This window comes from Dendropsophus ebraccatus, chromosome 4, assembly GCF_027789765.1.
Source record: "Dendropsophus ebraccatus isolate aDenEbr1 chromosome 4, aDenEbr1.pat, whole genome shotgun sequence".
Lineage (NCBI taxonomy): Eukaryota > Metazoa > Chordata > Amphibia > Anura > Hylidae > Dendropsophus > Dendropsophus ebraccatus.
Genome location: NC_091457.1, coordinates 80061671 through 80084799, shown reverse-complemented (window position 1 = coordinate 80084799; position 23129 = coordinate 80061671). Strand labels below are relative to the sequence as shown.

Here is a 23129-nt window from a genome sequence, read left to right as displayed (position 1 = left end):
ATCCGGGTGGTTCCTGGAAGGTTCTCTCTATCTCTGTGCCCTTGATTGATAGATCTCTCCCAATACACAGGGAGAGACCTACCAATCAAGACCAGTGGGGCAGGGAGAAGCTGCATTGGACCCCCAATGACTTGTGGTTCAGGCAGCATAAAAGTGAAGACATTTTCTTTTTTTATGGTGGCTGTTCATGAGATGTACTGCCCCTTTATGGTGATGCTTTAGAGGAAGATTGCTGTGCTGTATGCAGTTCAATCCTGAAGTGGATACTTTATAGCCTTGGACTCAACTGGAGACCTATATAATTGGTTTCTAATCATTTGATTACTGTTTCCTAAGCAAAGGCCCAGATTTATTAATCTGCTTTGAACCAAAACAGTGTGATTTTGCCCATTACGACCAATACCTGGATAAGAAACAGACATATACCTGAAACCCACAAAACCCACACAGTTGCCTATGGTCATAATCTTACCTTGATTATATGTTTGTTAAATCTGGGAATATCTAGGGGGAAAAAATGTTATAACAAGAGTAAGAATCGCAAGTTGTATATTACAATAATAAAATATGTACATGACCTGATAATCTACAATAATGTCATTGTTTATATATATAGGACCATATATATCGTATATACTAGAAAATGTACCCGGCGCTGCCCGGGTATAAAGTGTCAGTGTGTTAATTAGATTTATTCTAGGGTACCCAGGAGGCCAATCTATGTCCTTGTTTTATCTGTTTAAGGGGAAATCGCCAGTAACCCTATAAGCCCCTATATACCTGACAGTTCTGCACTGTTTATGTAAATTGTAGCTTATGCACATTAGAAATAAACTAAAAACTTCAAACATCCATCCTGTATACCTGTAGTGTATAGTTGGGGGGTGGGGGGGGGGCTGCATACCTGTAGTGTATAGTTGAGGGGGTCCTGTATACCTGTAGTGTGTAGTTGGGGGGGCTGTATACCTGTAGTGTATAGTTGAAGGAAGTCCTGTATACCAGTAGTGTATAATTGATGGGGGGCTGTATACCTGAAGTGTATAGTTTGGGAAGTACTGTATACCTGCAGTGTATAGCTGGTAGAGGTCCTGTATACCTGGACTGTATAGTTGGGGGTCCTGTATACCTTTAATATATAGTTGGTGAAGGTGCTGTATACCTGTAATGTATAGTTGGTAGAGGTCTTCGAAACCTGTAGTTTATAGTTTGAGGGTCCTGGAAACCTGTAGTGTATAGTTGGTGGAGGTCTTGTATACCTGTAGTATATAGTTATGGGGTCCTGTATACCTGTAGTGTACAGTTGGTGGAGGTCCTGTATACCTGTAGTGTATAGTTCTGGGGTCCCGTATACCTGTAGTGTTCCTTAGTATATAGTTCGGGGGTCCTGTATACCTGTACTGTATAGTTTGAGGGTCGTGTATACCTGTACTGTAGAGTTGGTGGAGGTCCTGTATACCTGTAGTGTATAGTTTTGGGGTCCTGTATACCTGTAGTATATAGTTAGTGGAGTTCCTGTATACCTGTAGTGTATAGTTGTTGGAGGTCCTGTATACCTGTAGTATATAGTTGGCGGAGGTCCTGTATACCTGTAGTGTATAGTTTTAGGGTCCTGTATACCTTTAGTGTTCTGTAGTATATAGTTTGGGGGTCCTGTATACCTGTAGTGTATAGTTTGAGGGTCCTGTATGCCTGTAGTATATAGTTGGTGGAGTTCCAGTATATCTGTAGTGTATAGTTTTGGGGTCCTGTATACCTGTAGTATATAGTTGGTGGAGTTCCTGTATACCTGTAGTGTATAGTTGGTGGAGGTCCTGTATACCTGTAGTATATAGTTGGCGGAGGTCCTGTATACCTGTAGTGTATAGTTTTAGGGTTCTGTATACCTGTAGTGTTCTGTAGTATATAGTTCGGGGGTCCTGTATACCTGTAGTGTATAGTTGATGGAGGTGCTGTATACCTGTAGTGTATAGTTTTGGGGCCCTGTATACCTGTAGTGTATAGTTGGTGGAGGTCCTGTATACCTGTAGTGTATAGTTTGGGGTCCTGTATACCTGTAGTATAGAGTTGGTGGGGGAGGTCTGGTATGGCAGTGTTATCCAGTCACAGAGTGGTGCTATTGGTCAGGTCTGGTATGGCAGTGTTATCCAGTCACAGTATGGCGGTATTGGTCAGGTCTGGTATGGCAGTGTTATCCAGTCACAGTATGGTGTTATTGGTCAGGTCTGGTATGGCAGTGTTATCCAGTCACAGTTTGGCAGTATTGGTCAGGTCTGGTATGGCAGTGTTATCCAGTCACAGTATGGCGGTATTGGTCAGGTCTGGTGTGGCGGTGTTATCCAGTCACAGTATGGTGTTATTGGTCAGGTCTGGTATGGCGCTGTTATCCAGTCACAGTATGGTGGTATTGGTCAGGTCTGGTATGGCAGTGTTATCCAGTCACAGTATGGCGGTATTGGTCAGGTCTGGTGTGGCGGTGTTATCCAGTCACAGTATGGTGTTATTTGTCAGGTCTGGTATGGTAGTGTTATCCAGTCACAGTATGGTGGTATTGGCCAGGTCTGGTATGGCGGTGTTATCCAGTCACAGTATGGTGGTATTGGTCAGGTCTGGTATGGCGGTGTTATCCAGTCACAGTATGGTGGTATTGGTTAGGTCTGGTATGGCGGTATTGGTCAGGTCTGGTATGACGGTGTTATCCAGTCAAAGTGTGGCGGTATTGGTCAGGTCTGGTGTGGCGGTGTTATCCATTCACAGTATAACGGTATTAGACAGGTCTGGTATGGCGGTGTTATCCAGTCACAGTGTGGCGGTATTGGTCAGGTCTGATATGGTGTTGTTAAATGTGACCTCTGGAGCTATTACCTACCAGTCTATCATGATGCTAATTGGTCAGTGAGGATGGGGCGTCCTCAGGTTTAGCGCTTAGGGCAGCAGCAGCTGGTAATACGGCCCTGTATACATGTACTGTATAGATGGAGTAGGGGGCCTTGTATACATTTACTCTATAGATGGAGTAGGGGGCCCTGTATACATGTACTGTATAGATGGAGTAGGGGGTCCTGTATACATGTACTGTATAGATGGAGTAGGGGGTCCTGTATACATGTACTGTATAGATGGAGTAGGGGGTCCTGTATACCTGTACTGTATAGATGGAGTAGGGGGCCCTGTATACATGTACTGTATAGATAGAGTAGGGGGCCCTGTATACACGTACTGTATAGATGGAGTAGGGGGTCCTGTGTACATGTACTGTATAGATGGAGTAGGGGGCCCTGTATACACGTACTGTATAGATGGAGTAGGGGGCCCTGTATACATGTACTGTATAGATGGAGTAGGGGGTCCTGTGTACATGTACTGTATAGATGGAGTAGGGGGTCTACCAGTTATTTCTGTGGATGTGTTGTGAGGCAGCTTCCCTAGCAACCATTGCTCCCTGTGAAAATGAAACTGCCGTTTCTCCTGGGTAGAGCTGCAGCTAACTATATCAACTGTGTGTGCAGTGTGGAGATTTTCCCATTCATTTCTATGGGGCGGTCTTCCCCCTCCCCCTCCCCTCCTGTACATCTGGCGGGGACGGGACCTTTGCTCTAACATGCCCAGGCACCCAATGTATCTGTGTGCCAAATTTGGGGTCAAATGGTTCAGGCTTTTGCAAGTCTATATGGGACAGACGGACAGACAGACAGACAGACTTTCATTTTTATGATATAGATAGAAAGTTACTACACAAAATTACAGCAGCACTCTGCAACTGCTAATAGAAACATTGAATATATGGAATATGTTTAACTGCATTATTGCTTTGTTTAATATACATGTAAAATTGAGGTTCTTAGTGGACATTTTGATCAAATTGTGTTACCCACCCACTGTAGTAAGGTTGCCTTATATTGGATGGGCAGGCAGTAGAAAAAGCAGAAACAGACACCAGCGCCATGTGTTATACCTTAGGAGGACACAGAGAGGTATAACATGATAGCGCAACCCCTGAATAGGCACAAGTGTGTTTATGTCTCAAAAAAATCAATGTACACAACAAAAGGGAAAGCTTGAGGCTATGGCAAGAACGCACATCCAAAAATTTCATAAAGTGTTGCTATCTTTATTAGACTCACAGACTTACGGATTAAAACACAATTGTGTACAGACATGTTCAATAGGGGGGGGGTCATCATGATACGTATTACCCCAGTACTGAGAAAACCACTATACCATAAAATATGGAAAGACTCAGACTGCATGGCTGTAAACATGAAGACACATGCAAAATAGTGCAAGCATAGGAGAGTTCAGTGTTTTGTTGTGATTAGGGAGATCAAGCTGGTCACTGGTGTATTTATGTTCTGGTGTTTTATGTTTTGAAGTATCACAAGGTAGGTATTTTCAACTATTTCAATTGATTATATTGTCTTTAAGGGTTCATTCCGCACAGACTTATCAGTGAATTTCTTCTTTCTTTTTTTTTTAATCAATCAGGTACAATGATGGGGTAACATCTAAAACATATAGTAACAATAGTAAAAACCTAAATGGGAAGGTACATTTCAAAAGGACCACACTCAGCATCGCCAACAGGGGTCAAGCCCTAGCCTATGAGAAGGCAAGGGGATAGGAAGGAGTAATAAATAAATCAGGGGAAAATTGATGTATCTCCCACTGAATCAAGAAGGTTTTATATTCAGCAGATTCAGTGAACTGATCCACAAAGTACCATGTTTGGAAGAAGCGGGAAGCATTAACCAGATGGCGTAACACAGAGTGACGGTAGGTCTTTACACGGATATAAGAGATGTGCAGGAGAAGGTATGCAATGGTGAAAGGAAGCTGGTATTCTGTGAAGGTAGAGGCCATGCGCCACACCTTCTTTTAGAACAGCGACAATTTGGGGCAACTTCAGAGCGTGTGCAGTAATGAACCCTCTTTACCACAATTCCTACAGCACATCGGCGAAGTGTTCTGTGGATGCACGTTGGGGCCTGGTACCACCGAGATAGCACCTTATACCCTGCCTCTTGCATACGGGAAGAGATCAAAGAGTAGTTTTATTCTTATCGCCAAATAAAGTCACTGCTGGGCAGTCAGGAGATGTGCATAGGGTAAAGGGGGTAGCTAATCCCCTATATATACACAGTGCAATAAAAAAATAAACCTTTTCTGCAGTCAGTCTCTGAAGCTGCTGCACAACAGCAGGAGAATACCACACTTGCTCTAAGCCTGGGGTAGGGAACCCCTTTAGCTACCTCTGCTCTAAGCGAAGACTTCTCGGCACCCACACAGGATATTACCAGGGTTGTGAAAGCAAAGTAGGAGGGGGTGGAGGTGGCATGGTGTAGGAGAGGGGGGTGCTGCAGCGAGTCAAATGCATTTGTATAAGAAATAAAGAATCAAACTTACACAATAGAGGTACTGTGTTAATGTAAGTGAGGACTACTACTACGTGAGGATGGAAATGGTTTAAAGCAACTCTGTACCCACAATCTGCCCTCCCCAAACCACTTGTACCTTCGGATTTGTCCTGTGGTCCGTTTGGCAGGTGATGTAGTTATTGTCCTAAAAAACAACTTTTAAACTTGCAGCCCTGCGTCAAATTGTCGTGGCCTAGAGTGTCTATGCCCACCGTCCCGTTCTAAAGCAACAAAAAACAAAAAGGTAAAAGTCTGAAAAAAAGTGTCAGATTCACCTCAACAGAGACTGAACGTGATACCAGAACTGAAGGGGCAGACACTGAATCGGATGATTCTAGAGTCAAGGAAACTCCCAGACAGCGTATGTACTACCAAAACAAAAAACGCACCTAACAATACCGCACTGAACAATACCGCACCTAAAAACATATCAAACAGCGGAAAAAACAACCGAGAAGAGCAGGATGTAAACACTGGAAGACGATACCCACAAGGGGAGAGAACAAGCAGGAGGAAATAAAGGACAGTAATGTCATCAATTTATCCTCTTATATTTTGTCAGATCATGAAATCCAGGTACTAGCCAAAGGACTCAATTTTGCACCTTACCATGATTTTGATTTGTACAGGACCATTATGGACGTTAACAGATTTGCTAGACTTATTACGGTTAAAAAGCATTTTATGTCAGATGATCTAGAGTTGAAGGATAATCAGCCAGATACTAATAACCGTGCTATTCAAGCACAAGAAGAGGTATCTACCTTTAGGTTATTTAATGAATGTATAGCTTTATCCTCATTGCAGGCTTTGTCTGATCCCGTTCATGAGATAGAAGGTACATATGAAGGTAAATATGTTCCTACAAAAGGTAAAAAATCCGTACTTTTATCCTCTACATGCAAGGTCTGATTCTTTGGATGTGTTTCAGAGTTTAGTCCAGGATGATCTCCTAAGACTACACCAAACCATAGCTGAGCAACAAAAAAAGGCTTATAAAGATAACCTTACTAGGTCTGAATGAGAGGCTATAAAATCCATTGCAGCCAATACAGACCTAATAGTCCGATTGGCGGACAAAGGTAGGGCTGTAGTTCTCCTGGACAGGGCCGTTCCCAGGCTTTCTACCGCCTGAGGCAAACCTGGGCTGCTGCCGCCCCCAGCCCACCGCGCATTGATTGCAAACACATCCCCCCCGCGCGGCTCCACACCACTGCACAATCTTACTTCCCCCCCCCCCCCTGTCGCTACACACTGCACCACTGCGCAACCCCCCCCCCCGGAACTTACCGGAGCGCAGGGCAACACTCCTGCCACCTGGTGACCACGGCTGTGGTGCACGCGACGGATGTTGGGCGACGTAGGACGGAGAGCCCGGCGGTACGTGGGGACGCCGGGGAATGTGGTGAGGCTGTGACTGCTGCTGTCATTTTAGCTAAGTTAAACTTAACTAAAATGACAGCGGTGAGGATCTTGCCGCCCCCTGCAGGGATGCAGAATCTGCCACCTGAGGCGGAATACTCATTCCGCCTCATGGCAGAAGCAGGCCTGCTCCTGGATAAAACATTATATGTCAAACTAAATGAAAATATGTTGCAAGATACCAATACATAATGGGGGAGATTTATCAAAGGGTTGTTTGATGTCATGGCTATTTGAGGGACACTAAACATGTGTTAAATGTAGTCAATGATTTACCCTGGGAAGACCATTACACATGGGTCACAAGTGACATAGAAACACTGTATACTTGCAGGCCTGTATTTAGAGTTCATGCTGCCCTAGGCACTTTGCACGCAGAGGCGCCCCCCCCCCCCCCACGTTGCTGTACATGCATGGTATATACCCTGGCACTTGGGTGCCGCTCTGCTTGATGCCCGCTGTTCTCATCAAACAGACGTGATGGAGGAAGGAAGGAGGCCGGGGACGTCTTAGTTTGGGGACTGGTTCTGTCCAGTGTTGGACTGGGGTACCTGGGGCTCACCAATATACAACCAGTGAGACACGACATGCTGACCCGCTTCTTTCCTGAATTCATCTGTATCTGTGACAAATCTCAGAACACCCTCCATTTATACAGCTCTCAGGGTATGCTGGGAGTTGTAGTCTTTGAGAGGACAACCCTTTAATAAATCACTGTGTGCAGAGTCTCCTGGTGGCTGCAATCTGTGGGTGACAACCATCAGCCCTGAAGGTCCAGCAAAACATCTGTCTACAGCCGCAGTTATCATAGGATTGTACTACTTTACTACAACTCCCAGCATATCCTGAGGGCTGCAGACTGTCAGTACATGCTGGGAGTTGTAGTGCCTGCAGCTGTTGTAGTTGGATCCTAGGTGCATCATACACTGGATGCTTTGTGGCACATAAGAATACATAGATCTGTGGGGGCTCAGTGCAGGGAAGTGACCCCAGAACATCACTAACAGGGGATAGAACAAAAACATCTCCCCCTATATCTTATTAGTGATGTTCTGGGGTCACTTCCCTGCACTGAGCCCCCACAGATCTATGTATTCTGATATGCCACAAAGCATCCAGTGTATGATGCACCTAGGACCCAACTACAGCAGCTGCAGGCACTACAACTCCCAGCATATTCTGAGGGCTGCAGACTGTTCTGGGAGTTGTAGTGCCTGCAGCTGTTGTAGTTGGGTCCTGGAGGCGTTGTGGGAAATCAGAATACATAGATCTGTGTGGGCTCAGTGCAAGGACGTGACCCCAGAACAGCACTAATAGGGATAGGGGGAGATGTTTTTGTTCTATCCCCTATTAGTGATGTTCTGGGGTCACTTCCACACACTGAGCCCCCACAGATCTCTGTATTCTGATCTCCCACAAAGCCTCCAGTGTATAATGCACCTAGGACCCAACTACAACAGCTGCAGGCACTACAACTCCCAGCATTTACTGACAGTCTACAGCCCTCAGGATATGCTGGGAGTTGTAGTGCCTGCAGCTCTTGTAGTTGGGTCCTAGTTTAAAAGTTTGGGTTAGTGTACTGTAGTGACCGCGGGGCTGTGTCAGTACACTACCGCAAACAATACACTGACCCATTGAGACCTCAATGGTACACAGACTCTGCACACTATAGAAGTGATTACAGTGCAGTTACTAATGACTCACAGGTGACGTCTTCTCGAATTGCTGTCGCTAACTTTTTGCTTTCTTCTCCATCTGGCGCAGCATCATGAAGACTTCTCTGACCATAACTCGTCTGCAGGCGGGCAGCTGGGGGTGACTGGGGCAGGAGGGCAGCTGGGGGTGACTGGGGAAGGGAGGCAGCTGGGGGTGACTGGGGAAGGGAGGCAGCTGGGGAAGGGAGGCAGCTGGGGGGAGACTGAGGAAGGGAGGCAGCTGGGGGTGACTGGGGAAGGGAGGCAGCTGGGGGTGACTGGGGAAGGGAGGCAGCTGGGGGGGGGGGGACTGAGGAAGGGAGGCAGCTGGGGGGGGGACTGAGGAAGGGAGGCAGCTGGGGGTGACTGGGGAAGGGAGGCAGCTGAGGGTGACGGGGAGCAGCTGGGGGAGCCAGGGAGAGCAGCTGAGGGAAAGGGAGAGCAGCTGGGGGGCAGGGGAGCAGCAGGGAGGGGCAGCTAGGGTGGCAGGGGAGAAGCTGGGGTTCAGGGGGAGAGGTTGGGGTTCAGGGGGAGCGGTAGGGAGGCAGTGGAGAAGCTGGGATTCAGGGGGAGAGGCTGGGGGCAGGGGGAGAGGCTGGGGGTCAGAGGGAGAAGCTAGGGGTCAGGGGGAGGGGCTGGGAGGCAGGGGAGCAGCTGAGAATGCAGGGGGGAGAGGCTGGGGGGGCAGGGGAAGAGGCTGGGGGGAAGGGGAAGAGGCTGGGGGGGAAGGGGAAGAGGCTGGGGGGGGCATGGGAGAGGCTGGGGGGGGCAGGGGAGAGGCTGAGAATGCAGGGGGAGAGGCTGGGGTCAGGGGAGACGCTGGGGGGCAGGGGAGAGGCTGAGGGTTAGGTGGAGAGGTTGGGGGGGCAGGGGAGACGCTGGGGTCAGGGGAGTTGCTGGGGGGCCGGGGAGAGGCTGGGGGGGCAGGGGGAGAGTCTGGGGTCAGGGGAGAGGCTGAGAATGCAGGGGGAGAGGCTGGGGTCAGGGGAGACGCTGGGGGGCAGGGGAGAGGCTGAGGGTTAGGTGGAGAGGTTGGGGGGGCAGGGGAGACGCTGGGGTCAGGGGAGTTGCTGGGGGGCCGGGGAGAGGCTGGGGGGGGGGGCAGGGGGGAGAGTCTGGGGGGCAGGGGGAGAGTCTGGGGTCAGGGGAGAGGCTGAGAATGCAGGGGGAGAGGCTGGGGTCAGGGGAGACGCTGGGGGGCAGGGGAGAGGCTGAGGGTTAGGTGGAGAGGTTGGGGGGGCAGGGGAGACGCTGGGGTCAGGGGAGTTGCTGGGGGGCCGGGGAGAGGCTGGGGGGCAGGGGGAGATTCTGGGGGGCAGGGGGAGAGTCTGGGGTCAGGGGAGATGCTGGGGGGCAGGGGAGAGGCTGAGGGTTAGGTGGAGAGGTTGGGGGGGCAGGGGAGACGCTGGGGTCAGGGGAGTTGCTGGGGGGCCGGGGAGAGGCTGGGGGGGCAGGGGGAGAGTCTGGGGGGCAGGGGGAGAGTCTGGGGTCAGGGGAGATGCTGGGGGGCAGGGGAGAGGCTGAGGGTTAGGTGGAGAGGCTGTGGGGCAGGGGAGAGGCTGAGGGTTAGGGGGAGAGGCTGGGGGGCAGGGGAGAGGCTGGAAGGGGGGCAGGGGAGAGGCTGGGGGGGGCAGGGGAGAGGCTGGGGGGGGCAGGGGAGAGGCTGGGGGGGGCAGGGGAGAGGCTGGGGGGGGCAGGGGAGAGGCTGGGGGGGGCAGGGGTCAAGGCTGGGGGGGGCAGGGGAGAGGCTGGGGGGGGGCAGGGGTCAAGGCTGGGGGGTAGGGGGAGAGGCTGCCCCCCAGCAGGGGAGCAGCTGAGGATGCAGGGGGGCCGGGGGCGGGCAGAGGGGAGAGGCTGGGGGTGACGGGGTGGGCGGGCGGCCGGGAGAAGGATGGGCAGGCAGGCTGGTTCCCTCCCCCCATGCAGGTTGAACTAGGAATGATATCTCAGAACACAGCCCGTAAATTACTTCCATTAAATTTTTCACCCCTGTTCTGGTATTTTTTACCTAAGATTCATAAAGATACGGGCAGTCCCCCCGGACGTCCCGTAGTGTCGGGTGTAGGCTCGGTTCTTGAACCTTTATCCCAATATATTGGCTGGTTACTCAGTCCGCTGTTGGGAGGGGTTGCCTCACTCGTCAAAGACACTAATGAATTTTTGGACGTCTTGGGGGACTGCGCGCATGAAGAAGAGGTATTGCTAGCTTCTATTGATGTTGAGTCATTGTATACTCGTATTACACAGCGATTAGCCATTGAGAGTATTGGTAGACTGTTAAGAAATACAGATAAAAGCGAGGAATATATTGCATTTATTAGTGAAGCACTAGACCTCATTCTGTTCAACAACACTTTTCAGTTCAATGGAGAATGGTTCCTGCAGGTCTCCGGCGTTGCCATGGGCACGCCAGTGGCCTGCAGTGTAGCCAATTTGTTTTTGGCATCCTTTGAGATGGAATATGTGTTTTCTGTTAACAATCATTTTTTACAGTTCATTAGACAATACGCCCATTTTGTGGATGATATTTTCATAATTTGGTTGGGGACCTCTAAGGATTTTGATGATTTTGTGCTATGGTTGAACACTTGCAATTCTATGAATAAGCTATTCACCCATAAAACTAGTGCAGAGAGTTTGGAATTTCTCGACGTGATGATACACAAAAAGGGTAGCACCCTAGAAACAACAGGGTATAGAAAACCCACTGCCTCAAATACCCTCCTAAGATATGACAGTTACCATACTACAGCAACAAAAAGAGCTGTCCCGTACGGACAGTTCTTAAGACTACGTCGTATAAACAGTACCCTGGAGTCCTTTCACCAGCAGGCGGACGATCTCCTTCAACGCCTGCTGCAGAGAGGTTACCCTAGGTCACTGTTAGAGGAAGCTAAGGAAAAAGCGGCTAGAAAAAATAGGGCCACATTAGTAAAGTCATCTAGAACTAAGAGTTGGGGTTGTAATGAAAAAGAAAAAAAGAATCGGTTTGCATTTACTTTTAAATTGTCTGCCATGGCTACTCATATTCGTTCAGCCATCTTTAAACATTGGCACTTGATTGCTGAAGATGAGGCCATGGGAGAATGGGTAAAAGAATACCCTTTATAGCATTTAGGCGAAGTTCTAGCCTTAAAGATATGCTAGTCCATAGCAAATTTTCCTCCCTAGATAGAAAGAAAAAAGCTTGGCTTAATAATGACCTCAAGGGCAATTATCAATGTGGCTCATGTAATTGGTGTAAATATATTTATAAAGGTACGATGGTAAAACTGAATGGTGTAGAAATACCGGTAAGAGAATTTATCTGCTGTAAGACATGCTCAGTAGTTTACGCGATTTTCTGTTCTTGCGGACGGTTCTATATAGGACAAACAAAAAGGTCATTAAATACACGCTTTAGGGAACATGTTTATTCGCTGAAATCTGGAAAAGGTGCCCCCCGGTTCATAGAACACATTAGAAATACACATGGTGGAGATCCCACGGTATTAAAAGTGGCCGGAATCGAAAGCATGCACAGCAGTAGAGGGCAGGATAAGCATAGATCACTCCTGAGAGCGGAACTGAAATGGATTATAAAAACAAATGCTGAAGGTCCCGGGGGTCTTAATGAGCGTGTAGATCGGGGATTCCTTATTTAAATTTATGTGCGCTTTGGTTGTATTGTTTTTATTCACTAGTATATGTTTTTATTTTAATCACATGTTTGTATACGTCACCACTTATTGATGCTATTTGAATGGCGTGATGACGTGTCAGGAGGAGGTCCGAAGAAGCGCCGTAGAGCGTGAAACAGGCTTGTCACCACTCCATTCACAGGGCGTCTGCTCACTGCCATGTCCGCACTATGTCCATTTGCTCTAAATAAAGTAACGATTTTAAGAAGACTTCGTGGGTGAGTGCAACTTTCTTTATTCTATATATGTTGAATTTACGATGGACTGTTTTCCAAGTTAGCACCCCCCTGTCTCGGCTATTACAGCCAGCCTCCGCTAGTGATTGCACTTACAAATAAGTACACTCCTGTAGTGCCGCCGATATTTCTTTGTTGTGGTTTTGTTGCTACAGTGTCTATGCCCTAACCTTGCACTGCCTCTCCGTCCCTCCTCCCCAACCTTTTTTACCATTAGGAATTGCCCTGGCAGAATTTCTTCTATTCCTCACGTGGCTGAATACTGCACATGGTTCAGGGACATCCCTAATGGTGAAGAGGGCGGGGAGGAGGGACGTAGAGGCAATGTTAAGCCTAATGCAAAGACACTCTAGGCCACACCAATTTGACACAGGACTGCAAGTTTAAAAGTTGTTTTTTAGGACAATAACAGCATCACCTGCTGAACGGACCCCAGGACAGATCTTGGATTAAAAGCAGCTATCTGACGGTACAAGCGGTTTGGGGGGGACAGATTGTGGTTACAGAGTTGCTTTAATACATGAGCCGGAGGTGACACTTACCCTTTAAATTACCATTGTAGATGAATTTTGCAAAACTGTTAACATTTTCAATGTGTAAAAAACATGTTTGTTAAAATAATTATTTTTCCATACACTCCCAACCCATGTGTAACCCATGTACACTGTTTTATTTAGATAAATGTATAGATCCATAGACACTTACCAAAGGAACAAATGAATCCCCTCTTATCTTCACAGGCTGGAGCAATTCTCCATTTTTCCTGGGTGCTTTTATATATTATAGTGCAACCTGAACTATCCTGTGCCATTCTTTTTGTCATCCTGTGGTGTCTTCCTGCATGTAAAACAATAGTCAAATGTTTATCTTACTCTGGTTCAGCATTCACATACATAGGATTCTGGGGTTCACCAACTATTGGCCCTATAGTAACTATGTAAATAGGGCATAGAGAATAGAGAAAATCAAAATTAAAATGTTTTTAGGACAAATATATCATCACTGCATTTGCCTTCCTGCAGTAAAACAATAAAAGCTGACATGCTTACCTCACCGGCTTCTGCTGTCAGATGTACTTTCCCCCTCTTTAGTCCTGTTTTTCCTGCTTTCAGTGATTTTTTAATATCGCACATAATGCGGTCATTGAAAGGAGAAAGATCGGTCCTAAAGCAGGGACTGGTAGCGGCAGAGGTAAAAGTATGTTGGCTTTTATTGTTTTACCGCACAATGAGGAATATGCAGCTATAATATTTTTGCCCAGAAAACCCCTTTAATAATTAAATCTTAAATTTTAGTTCCTATACACAGAATTTATTACCACATTTTGAAGTCTTTGAGTCTGCCTATAATGCTCACTGAGGACTCACCATGGCGTCTGTGGTTCCTGTGCCGATTGTTGTCTCTCTCTTTATCATGATCTTTGTCTGTATCTTGTTCTTCATTTTGGTCATCTTGTTTATGTTGGTCTTCATTTTGGTCTTTGTATTGGTCATTGTGTTTTTCTTCATGTTGGCTTTCATTCTGATCTTCTTGTTGGTCTTTATTCTGGTCTTCTGGTTGGTCTTTGTTTTTTTCTCTGTGTTGATCTTCATTCTGATCTTCTGGTTGGTCTTTGTCTTTCTCTGTGTGTTGATCTTCATTCTGGTCTTCTGGTTGGTCTTTGTCTTTCTCTGTGTGTTGATTTTCATTCTGATCTTCTTGTTGGTCTTTATTCTGGTCTTCTGGTTGGTCTTTGTCTTTCTCTGTGTGTTGATCTTCATTATGATTTTCTGGTTGGTCTTTGTCTTTTTCTGTTTGTTTGTCTTCAGTTTGGTCTTTCTCTTCTTTTTTGTCCTCTTTTTTGTCTTCTTGCTGGTTTTGATCATCTGATGGTCCTATGTCATACAAGTTATGCAAGGAGGGTTAAAATTATATATTTCTTTATACCTATCTAATATTTTTTTTAATTAACATAGTACAAAGACAAACATGATAAAATGTTTGTAAAAGGTAGCGCTACCCAAAAACCACTGTGTTACCTTTACAGGTGCTATAATTGATTACTGCAAAGAAATAAAGCTATAAAGAAAAGACAAAACTAAGAGCGCCTTCTGGTGTAGTATAGCCAGGTCAAAGAACCAGCTAAAGCATTGTACGCTTATAGGTAGATAACACTGCAGCTTTCACCGGGGGTATCCCAACCCAATTGATTCTGCATGTGTATCATAGAAACAGCAAATACCCGCTTCAAATTTCCATATTTGGGGGCTTGTACAAAAAAGAAGCCATAACAGAAAATCCATATATCTGCATCATACTGCTACTGTAATATTCATTTCATACTAAGTCAAATTTATATTGAAAACGGTATGGCATACTCCATCAGACTCTGTATGTACTGGTTTAGGGAGATTATCTCCGTAGACACAAGGTACTATGCTGTTTATGTGAGCCCTTAAATAAAGTACACACATAAAATAAGCAACATTAACTCAGATTTCTCAAAATGATCTGAGTTTGCCCATAGCAATGAATCACAGCTCAGCTTTCATATCTTAAGGAATCTTGGTAAAATTAAAGCTGAGCACTAATTGGTTGCTATGGGCAAAACACAGACAATTTTGTATCCAGACTGAATAAATCTGTGCAGTGTAATAAAACAAAGCAAACACACATACATAAAGATGTTGGAATATCACTGGATCTTAAAAGTTATCTTTAGCAACCAATAAAAAGCAACTGATGCCAAAGCAAATAGAACTACGGGATGCAAGAAAGGGACCTAGATATACATGGGAATATAATTTTGCTCTTAATCTTACTGCACATAAAATGTATTACACACTTCTGATTAATGGACGATCAAAGACATAGCAAAGCTGCAGAGATTTCAGAGATGGGCACCAAAAGTAAATGAGAGAATGGGTTCCAACAAACGTTAACAAAATCTACTTTCAAGAAAATTGGAAACCATATTACAACACAACAGCACTGTGAATCTTGGTTCCAAATGGGGAGCCCTACTTATGAACATACAGCCCATGGGGTAAGGGTCCTATTCGACAAAGTGATTTTTAATGATTAATTATAAACTATCACAAATGAGATCGTTTATCATTAACCTGAAACTGGTCATCATATTACACAGAATGACAGTCGTTAGTTATGATTGTTACTACAATTGTTTATTCCAGCAATTTAAGAAACAATGTGAAATTACAGTGAACAAATGTGGAATTACAGTGAATGATTTAAATAATTAACAATGATTTGGGTGTCAGCACCTAACAAAAGATGAATGATTTCTGGTTGGACGTTTGATCATTGCCTACCTTTACACAAAATAATTATTGTTTAAGGCTATGTTCACACAACATATTTTTTGCATAAATCACGGTTGTTGTTGCAATTTGCAACAACAGCCATGATTAATGCAAAAGATATGTTGTATTTGAATGAATGGAATCCTGGCCGGAGTGTATAAACATAGCATACGCTTCGGCCGGAATTACAACCGGCCGCACAAAAAACTGACATGTCAATTTTGTGCGGCTGCTATTCATTGAATAGCGGCCGCACAGACATGTCAATTCACACAATGGAGAGTGGGGCTCCAGCTGCACTCTCTATTGTGTGCAATGGTGAATTGGGATGCGTGCGCCCATATGCCAATTCAACAGAAATAAAGATCATCCAGCAGGTACTGCAGTACCGGCCAGGATGATCTTCATTGACACCGGACATTCTGTGACGCGGCCGGGTCACAGAACGGCTGGTGTCATACGATTTGTGAACCTGGCCTAAATTAGAACAATATAAGGATAAATTGCACTATCATTGTCCTGTGTAATAGGGCCCTAAGATGTTATAGGACCTACCCTAAGCTGCTTTAATAGGGGGTGCACGACTGTCTCTATGGATGTATACTTTTTACTGGATACATTGCAGTACCTACAAAATAAATTAGATATTTCACATATGTAAAATATATTGTCTTCATTTCTATTAAATACTTTGGCTGAGCTTACCTTGTTCTGTCTTGCTGCCTCCATTTTGGTTAACTTTAGCAATGTGGTCCTTTATTGGTGACACAACATCAATCCAGTAAGATCCCTCGTCCTTAATTAAAAGTAATATTTCTTCCAGTGTGTTCTGGTTTCCAATCTGGGCCAAGTGTCCATCTTGTTTTTGGCACCAAGACTTCGCTCCAGCATAAGTTAACTCTTGATTAACAAGCTGAATGCAACGACCTCCTACATTCCTCTGAGTACCAGGGCACTGGGCATTGCCGACATATCGCTCAGTCAAAAAAAGCAAGATCAAGCAGCATAAAATCCACATAGTTCTTGTGGTGATGAACACTAACAGAATTCAGCACATTATAGAAGCGTACGCTTATTCCTTACTTCATCAAATCAACAAAACATGAGACTAAATAGAAGCGGCACACCCAGCCTGGACAGGTGGATGCTCTATACATGCGCAATACGCTTCTGTTTTCTGAGCACACTTACACTATTGTATTAACGACAAATGGCTTTTATTGTTGATAGATGTGTAGAGATCATTACATAAAAAACAAGAATCAGATTTAAATGACATTACACATACAGTATGTACAAAGCAGGGACTACTGAATGCCAGGTGCACTTTCATAGCCTTCAGGAAACCTAATACTTCCATGTAGACTATGGGAGAACACACAAACTCCAAGCAGATGGTCTTGATCGCATTGAAAGAAAAGAATGAAATATGTGTAGTATAAATTTTAATCTGTAAACTTTGAAGAACTGCAAATTGTTAGTTAAAGTAAATCACCAGGGACCCTCTGGTACAGGAAACAAAATATAAGACAGCGCTCCATAGCGTAATTCAGACAGGGCTGAAGTGGTGAAAGTAAACACCTAGAACTCTCACCTGAGAAAGTTGTCCTGGTGTAAGGCACAACTCTTAGGCCTTTGTATTATGGTATTAGGCACTTGATAAAGAGACCGGACCGGTCTCGAAACGCGTTGTTTCGTTGGCATAATAATTTAATAAATTTTATGATATTTTATATCACTATTACCCCTTGGACCTGCGCCTGTTTTACCCGCATTGGAGTGGAGGAGGATACTGACCTCTAGTACAGGGGCAGCTATGTTTAATGTGTGTAGGGCACCAACAAACACTCCCTAAATCTCTCAGATTCCAGGATCTTAGCTATGGATGAAGAAAATGATAAAGGGGTACTTTGGCACTTTAATTTTTTTTTTATATTGCTGAACTTATATTGAACATAATAAGGAAACTATTCTAACCATACTCCCCTGGAGTCCTTCTGCAGTGTTTTCAGGTCCCCTGCTCAGTACTCCCATCCCCACTTCTGAGTGGGCTTGCTCAGCAGTGACAGCCTGCTCAGCCAATCACTGGGTGCTGAACTGTCCCGTTTTAGGCTGGGTTCACACTACGTATATTTCAGTCAGTATTGTGGTCCTCATATTGCAACCAAAACCAGGAGTGGATTGAAAACACAGAAAGGCTCTGTTCACACAATGTTGAAATTGAGTGGATGGCCGCCATATAACAGTAAATAACGGTCATTATTTCAATATAACAGCCGTTGTTTTAAAATAACAGCAAATATTTGCCATTAAATGGCGGCCATCCACTCAATTTCAACATTGTGTGAACAGATCCTTTCTGTGTTTTCAATCCACTCCTGGTTTTGGTTGCAATATGAGGACCACAATACTGACTGAAATATACGTAGTGTGAACCCAGCCTAAGTCAGTAGTCAGCTGAGTGGGCTGTCACTGGCGATAACAGTCTGTCTCGGAAAACACAAATGATTAGAGGGGGACCTGAAGATGCCATAGTTCAGCTCCTAAAGAGTGTGGTGAGGTAAAAAATAGGCTCTTTACTATGTTTAATATAAGTGGAACTTAATTTTTTTTTTAAAGGGCTGGTGTACCCCTTTGTCGTTTTTTTTTCTGTGGAGGCTAAAGAAGCTGATACAGGCAGGCACATTTACACATAGACACATTGTGTTTAGACACTTGTGCGCATTGTGTTTAGAGGCAATAGCTGTATGGTTTAGTTGAAGAAGCATGCCTTGAAGTGCAAAATATTGGCATAAAGTAAGCCAATCATCAAAGTGGTATAAAGTTTGACAGCAGTGTTTAAATAAAGAACTCAATCTTAACTAGTCACTATTAAAGCGACTCCGTTCCCACAATCTGACCCCCCCCCAACCCGCTTGTACCTTCAGATAGCTGCTTTTAATCCAAGATCTGTCCTGGGGTCTGTTCGGCAGGTGATGCAGTTATTGTTTTAAAAACAACTTTTAATCCCACAGCGCTGTGTCTAACGGTCGGGGCTTACATTTGTATACGCATTAGGCTGGCACAACCTCTCCTTCCCTCCTCCCCGCCCTCCTCAGCATTAGGAATGCTCCAGGAACATTTACTGGTGTTTGAGCTTTGCACAGGTGTCTTAACAATCCAGCCCATGTTCATTATACACACAAAAGGGGAATAGGAAGCAATCTGCCTGGAGCATTCCTAATCATGAGGAGGGTGGGGAGGAAGGACAGAGAGGGTGAGCGGCCCCGGCCGTAAGACACAGCGCTGCTGTCGTTTTTAAAACAATAACTGCATCACCTGCCAAAGAGACCCCAGGACAGATCTTGGATTAAAAGCAGCTATCCAAAGGTACAAATGGTTTGGGGGGGACAGATTGTGGGTACAGAGTCACTTTAAATGTGGCACATCTTAAGACTGGTATATGTTTATGCTGTCTAAATATGAAATCTTTTCCATTGTAGTTTGTTTTGTTTTGTGCAGGAATGGAAGTGTGGTATAGGATCTCTATTCTCGATTTATTTAGAATAAAGTATGAGATGGGTCATCTAAACAAGGCTGTGGAATAATCATTCAGAATACTAAAGAATGATTTTTCATAGAATGGGGGGGGGGGATTTTTTTTTTACAAATTGTTGAAAATTGTACTTAGCAGCTTTTTCTTGATATTATCCATTTATGGGACTATGGTGCCCAACATTAAGGGCACAGAGAAAGTACCCTTACGGAGAAAGAGACCCAACTTTATTAGACAAAGAGAAAAGACACTAAAGTCCCACTCACATGTCCAAACCCTACACATTAAACAAGGGCCAGTCTCACAGAGCCTTTTACATGGCACCAGCCCTTTGTTGAAATCAGCCGCCGGCCAAACATCCCCTATTGTAGGGAGATGTGCAGCCGAGGGCTGATGATTTTTTTCACAGCTCAAAACTACCCAACCACCTGATCCATCAATTGATTACTGATCCTATTACACGGTGTTTGGCCAATAACTGCCTCATGATAGGGCACTAACAAAGAGGCCCTTGTTCTGACAGATCTGTCCCATCAAGTTATTACATTGACCGCTATTCATTTGTAGGCTACCATGCCTGGAAGAGAAATTAATTATAGGTTTTTCCTTCACATAACTCATTTGCTATTTGTGTATAGAGACACCAACATAGATAACATTTAGAGTTGGAGTGAATGGTCTTCCTTTCCTTTTTTACAGGGCCTGGTTTTGCTTATAATATACTCTTTAGAATAGAGTATTGTTTCTGATGCAGTGATTGTAGATTACCTTTACACAAGTACTTTCTTCCATTCCCAAACTTGTGTGAAAACAGTGCATTTAAATGGCGGCAGAAACAATCCAAAGATTGTTTGTTTGGCCCGGCCACTCAATTAGTCATGCCGTGTAAAGGCACATGCGACCTACATTCTAAACCAATTGAGGTGGCATGCATTACAGACCTGGCATGCTTGTCTCCATGGATAGCCAAACTTCCATTGACAAATGGATTGCACAACAGGTCCAGACTTTGTTACAAGTACACTTTAAATTTGATGTACTAAAGTATTTAGTCTCTATTTGTTTAAGGGTAAAAACATGTAGGGTATGCTACAGGGATAGTTTGGATATTGGTTTGTTTGTATTATTATTATTATTACTTGATTTGCACCTGCCCATGCCTTAATATAAGGATGTATTTCTGGGAATTCTCGCATAATTTACAGTGAACTCATTGATGTAATTGTTTTAGATGTTTTAGGTTTGTTGTGTCCTTTGTTGAATTTATATACTAATAAACTAATAAACTAATGTTCATATTTTGAAAGTGTGAAAATGTGTCTTTTCTAGTTAATGGATTTAGAATTCTACTCTACGTGTTGTGGTACTGAGACCCTTTGCCACAATTCCATCTTCACTATCTTAGGGACCTTATTGACTCAAATGGGAGAGTTTTCTAGGCATGCTCTGTGACTTGTGCTAATGTCCTTGTGCAGGGAGAGGAGTAATTCTTTATTTGATGAAAAGGAGGAGGCTGCTGAAAAGTTCTCTCTACAGAACAAGAAGTGTAAGCTTATTATTAGGCTTAGTGGCCAGAGTGAAAATTTTATTAAAATTTTTATAGTTACTTTTAATATTTCATCAAACATCAAAAGTTATTAATTGCAGTGCGTCTCCCGGAATACAGCCAGAGAGAGAATGTGGCAGTGTGCTCCACTCCACAGACAAATGAAGGTCCATCTCTTTTGCTTCATAGATTATTGGGCCATGTTCACATGGTGTAAGACACCGGCCATTCTATGACCCGGCCTGGTCACTGAACGGCCGGTGTCAGAGAAGATCATCCCGGCCGGTACTACACTTCACTTCTGCTAAATTCAGATTTAAATTAAAAAGGAGGGGGGCCCGCACAACCCTAAACTTGGTGCTTCCTATAACAGACCAATAACCAATTGTAGCTCAACACAAAAGAACAGAGGTGTGTTAAAAAAAGGAGCACTCCAGCAAAAAATGCTAAATTATTAAAATATTTATTACAAGTTCCAAAAAGCAAAAAATATCTAATGGCATAGAAACAAAACAGAATCCCTATACACTATTTAAAAACACTTAAAATATCCACAACCATGAGGGACCCGTGCAGTAAAAGGAACCCCCGGGCCTGCAACACGATAAGCAGTACAACCCACAGGCCCTCCTCCTATAGCATATAAAGTGCTATGTGCTGAATAAGAAGGTGTGACCACTATATCAATCAATGACCCACAGTGTGTACCATATTTTAGTACATAACATTTGAGTAAAAATAATATATGAATAAACAAAATAAGCTGGTGCAAAAACTCCCCTGACAAAGTTCCTGTTGGGACATAACGCGTAGGGTATTATGGGTCGCTACGTGTATGCTCCTCTCCCTCTTGAAATGGTGATATGACAGCTTTTTTCTGTACTTATGTGTGTGTTGGAATTTTATTTTATTTTTTTGGTAATAGCTTATTTTGTTTATTCATATATTATTTTTTTCATATGTTATGTGGTATAATATCGTACACACTGTGGGTCGCTGATTGATATAGTGGCCACACCTTCTTATTCAGCACATAGCACTTTATATGCTATAGAAGGAGGGTCTGTGGGTTGTACTGCTTACCCTGTTGCAGGCCCGGAGGATCCATTTATTCTGTGGGTCCCTCATGGTTGTGGATATTTAACTGTTTTTAAATAGTGTATAGAGATTCTGTTTTGTTTCTATGCCATTGGATATTTTTTGGTTTTTGGAACTTGTAATAGATATTTTCATAATTTTGCATTTTTTGTTGGAATGCTCCTCTTTATAACACAACTCTGTTCTTTTCTGTTGTGCTTTAACTATGAAAAGGCACTAAAAATATGTTACTGTTCTACACAAGATATAAATATTGTAACATAGTTTTTGTCTCACCCTGTGTTTTTTTTCTATAGACTTGACCATCGTTTACCTATATGTAATATGCAAATGTAAATAAATCACATCATGATATTAAAAGAAATGGATCTTCCTATATTGTACACAGCGCTGAAGAATGTATCTGTTTTAATAAAAGAATGGCAATCCTTGTAGATCCAGTATACAGAATGCAGCAAGCCCAGAAATCCATCACAGTGCCGTCTCATCACTTGACTGATATTCATCTGTAGTATATAGCAATAATCAAACTATTAGACAGGTATAGAGACCTCTGAATGAGAATCAAACAAAGTAGATATCCCATAGGGATAAAACAAAAGGCCAGGAAAAGAGCAATACAATTACACAATTATAAATAATAATATTAATATCATTAGAATACAAATACACAATTATATCGTGGGAGGACAATTTTTAATTATTTACTATTTTGGGGGGAAATAAAAAAAAAAAGGTGTTAACATATATAATAAATAAAAGGGGAATGTATGAAGAAAACAAATAACTAACCCGATAGCCCCAGTTCTGTATCCAGAAGTTCTTCCTCATCTTCGTCTACCTTCTTTAAGATTAGGGCAAAGAAAACTGCAAATCCCACTACCTAGAAAACATAGATACAATTGAATTGAAACAGTCCATTCATACTAACAAAGGTAAATAATCCAGCCAACATTAGCACATTAAATGGTAGCTTTGGTTTCTAATACCAGGTTATAGATGAATATGCAAAGATGTTATACATGGGCAGCGTAAGATAGCCATAAACTGAGCCACTGACTGACTAGTGGTTTGTCTCAGGATAATTTTTTTTAGATAGAATGACAAAACTATAACCCTCATCTATGACAGAAAAGAGTTTTGTTCTCAGATATCTACAGTATTTAGCACCATGATTGTTGCATCAAAGAAACAGCATGCCAAAA

At 43.8% G+C, this 23129-nt stretch overlaps 2 protein-coding genes across 3 annotated transcripts in view; both read right to left on the bottom strand.

Moving 5' to 3' along the window:
* The window catches only part of LOC138789291 (polycystin-1-like protein 3), a 36575-nt gene extending 19812 nt beyond the window's left edge, over positions 1 to 16763 (bottom strand). The window contains exons 1-4 of the mRNA XM_069967895.1: positions 16451 to 16763; positions 13811 to 14317; positions 13149 to 13280; positions 473 to 504 (exon numbers count right to left, since the gene is read on the bottom strand). Of these exons, the coding sequence (XP_069823996.1) occupies positions 473 to 504; positions 13149 to 13280; positions 13811 to 14317; positions 16451 to 16763 (984 nt within the window). The remainder of the gene's footprint in view (positions 1 to 472; positions 505 to 13148; positions 13281 to 13810; positions 14318 to 16450) is intronic.
* Positions 16764 to 22116: 5353 nt separating this feature from the next.
* LOC138789749 (polycystin-1-like protein 2) overlaps positions 22117 to 23129 on the bottom strand; it is a 42446-nt gene continuing 41433 nt past the window's right edge. For both annotated transcript variants that reach the window (XM_069968541.1, XM_069968540.1), the window contains exons 22-23: positions 22717 to 22807; positions 22117 to 22430 (exon numbers count right to left, since the gene is read on the bottom strand). In XM_069968541.1, the coding sequence (XP_069824642.1) occupies positions 22396 to 22430; positions 22717 to 22807 (126 nt within the window). In that variant the 3' untranslated portion in view covers positions 22117 to 22395. The remainder of the gene's footprint in view (positions 22431 to 22716; positions 22808 to 23129) is intronic.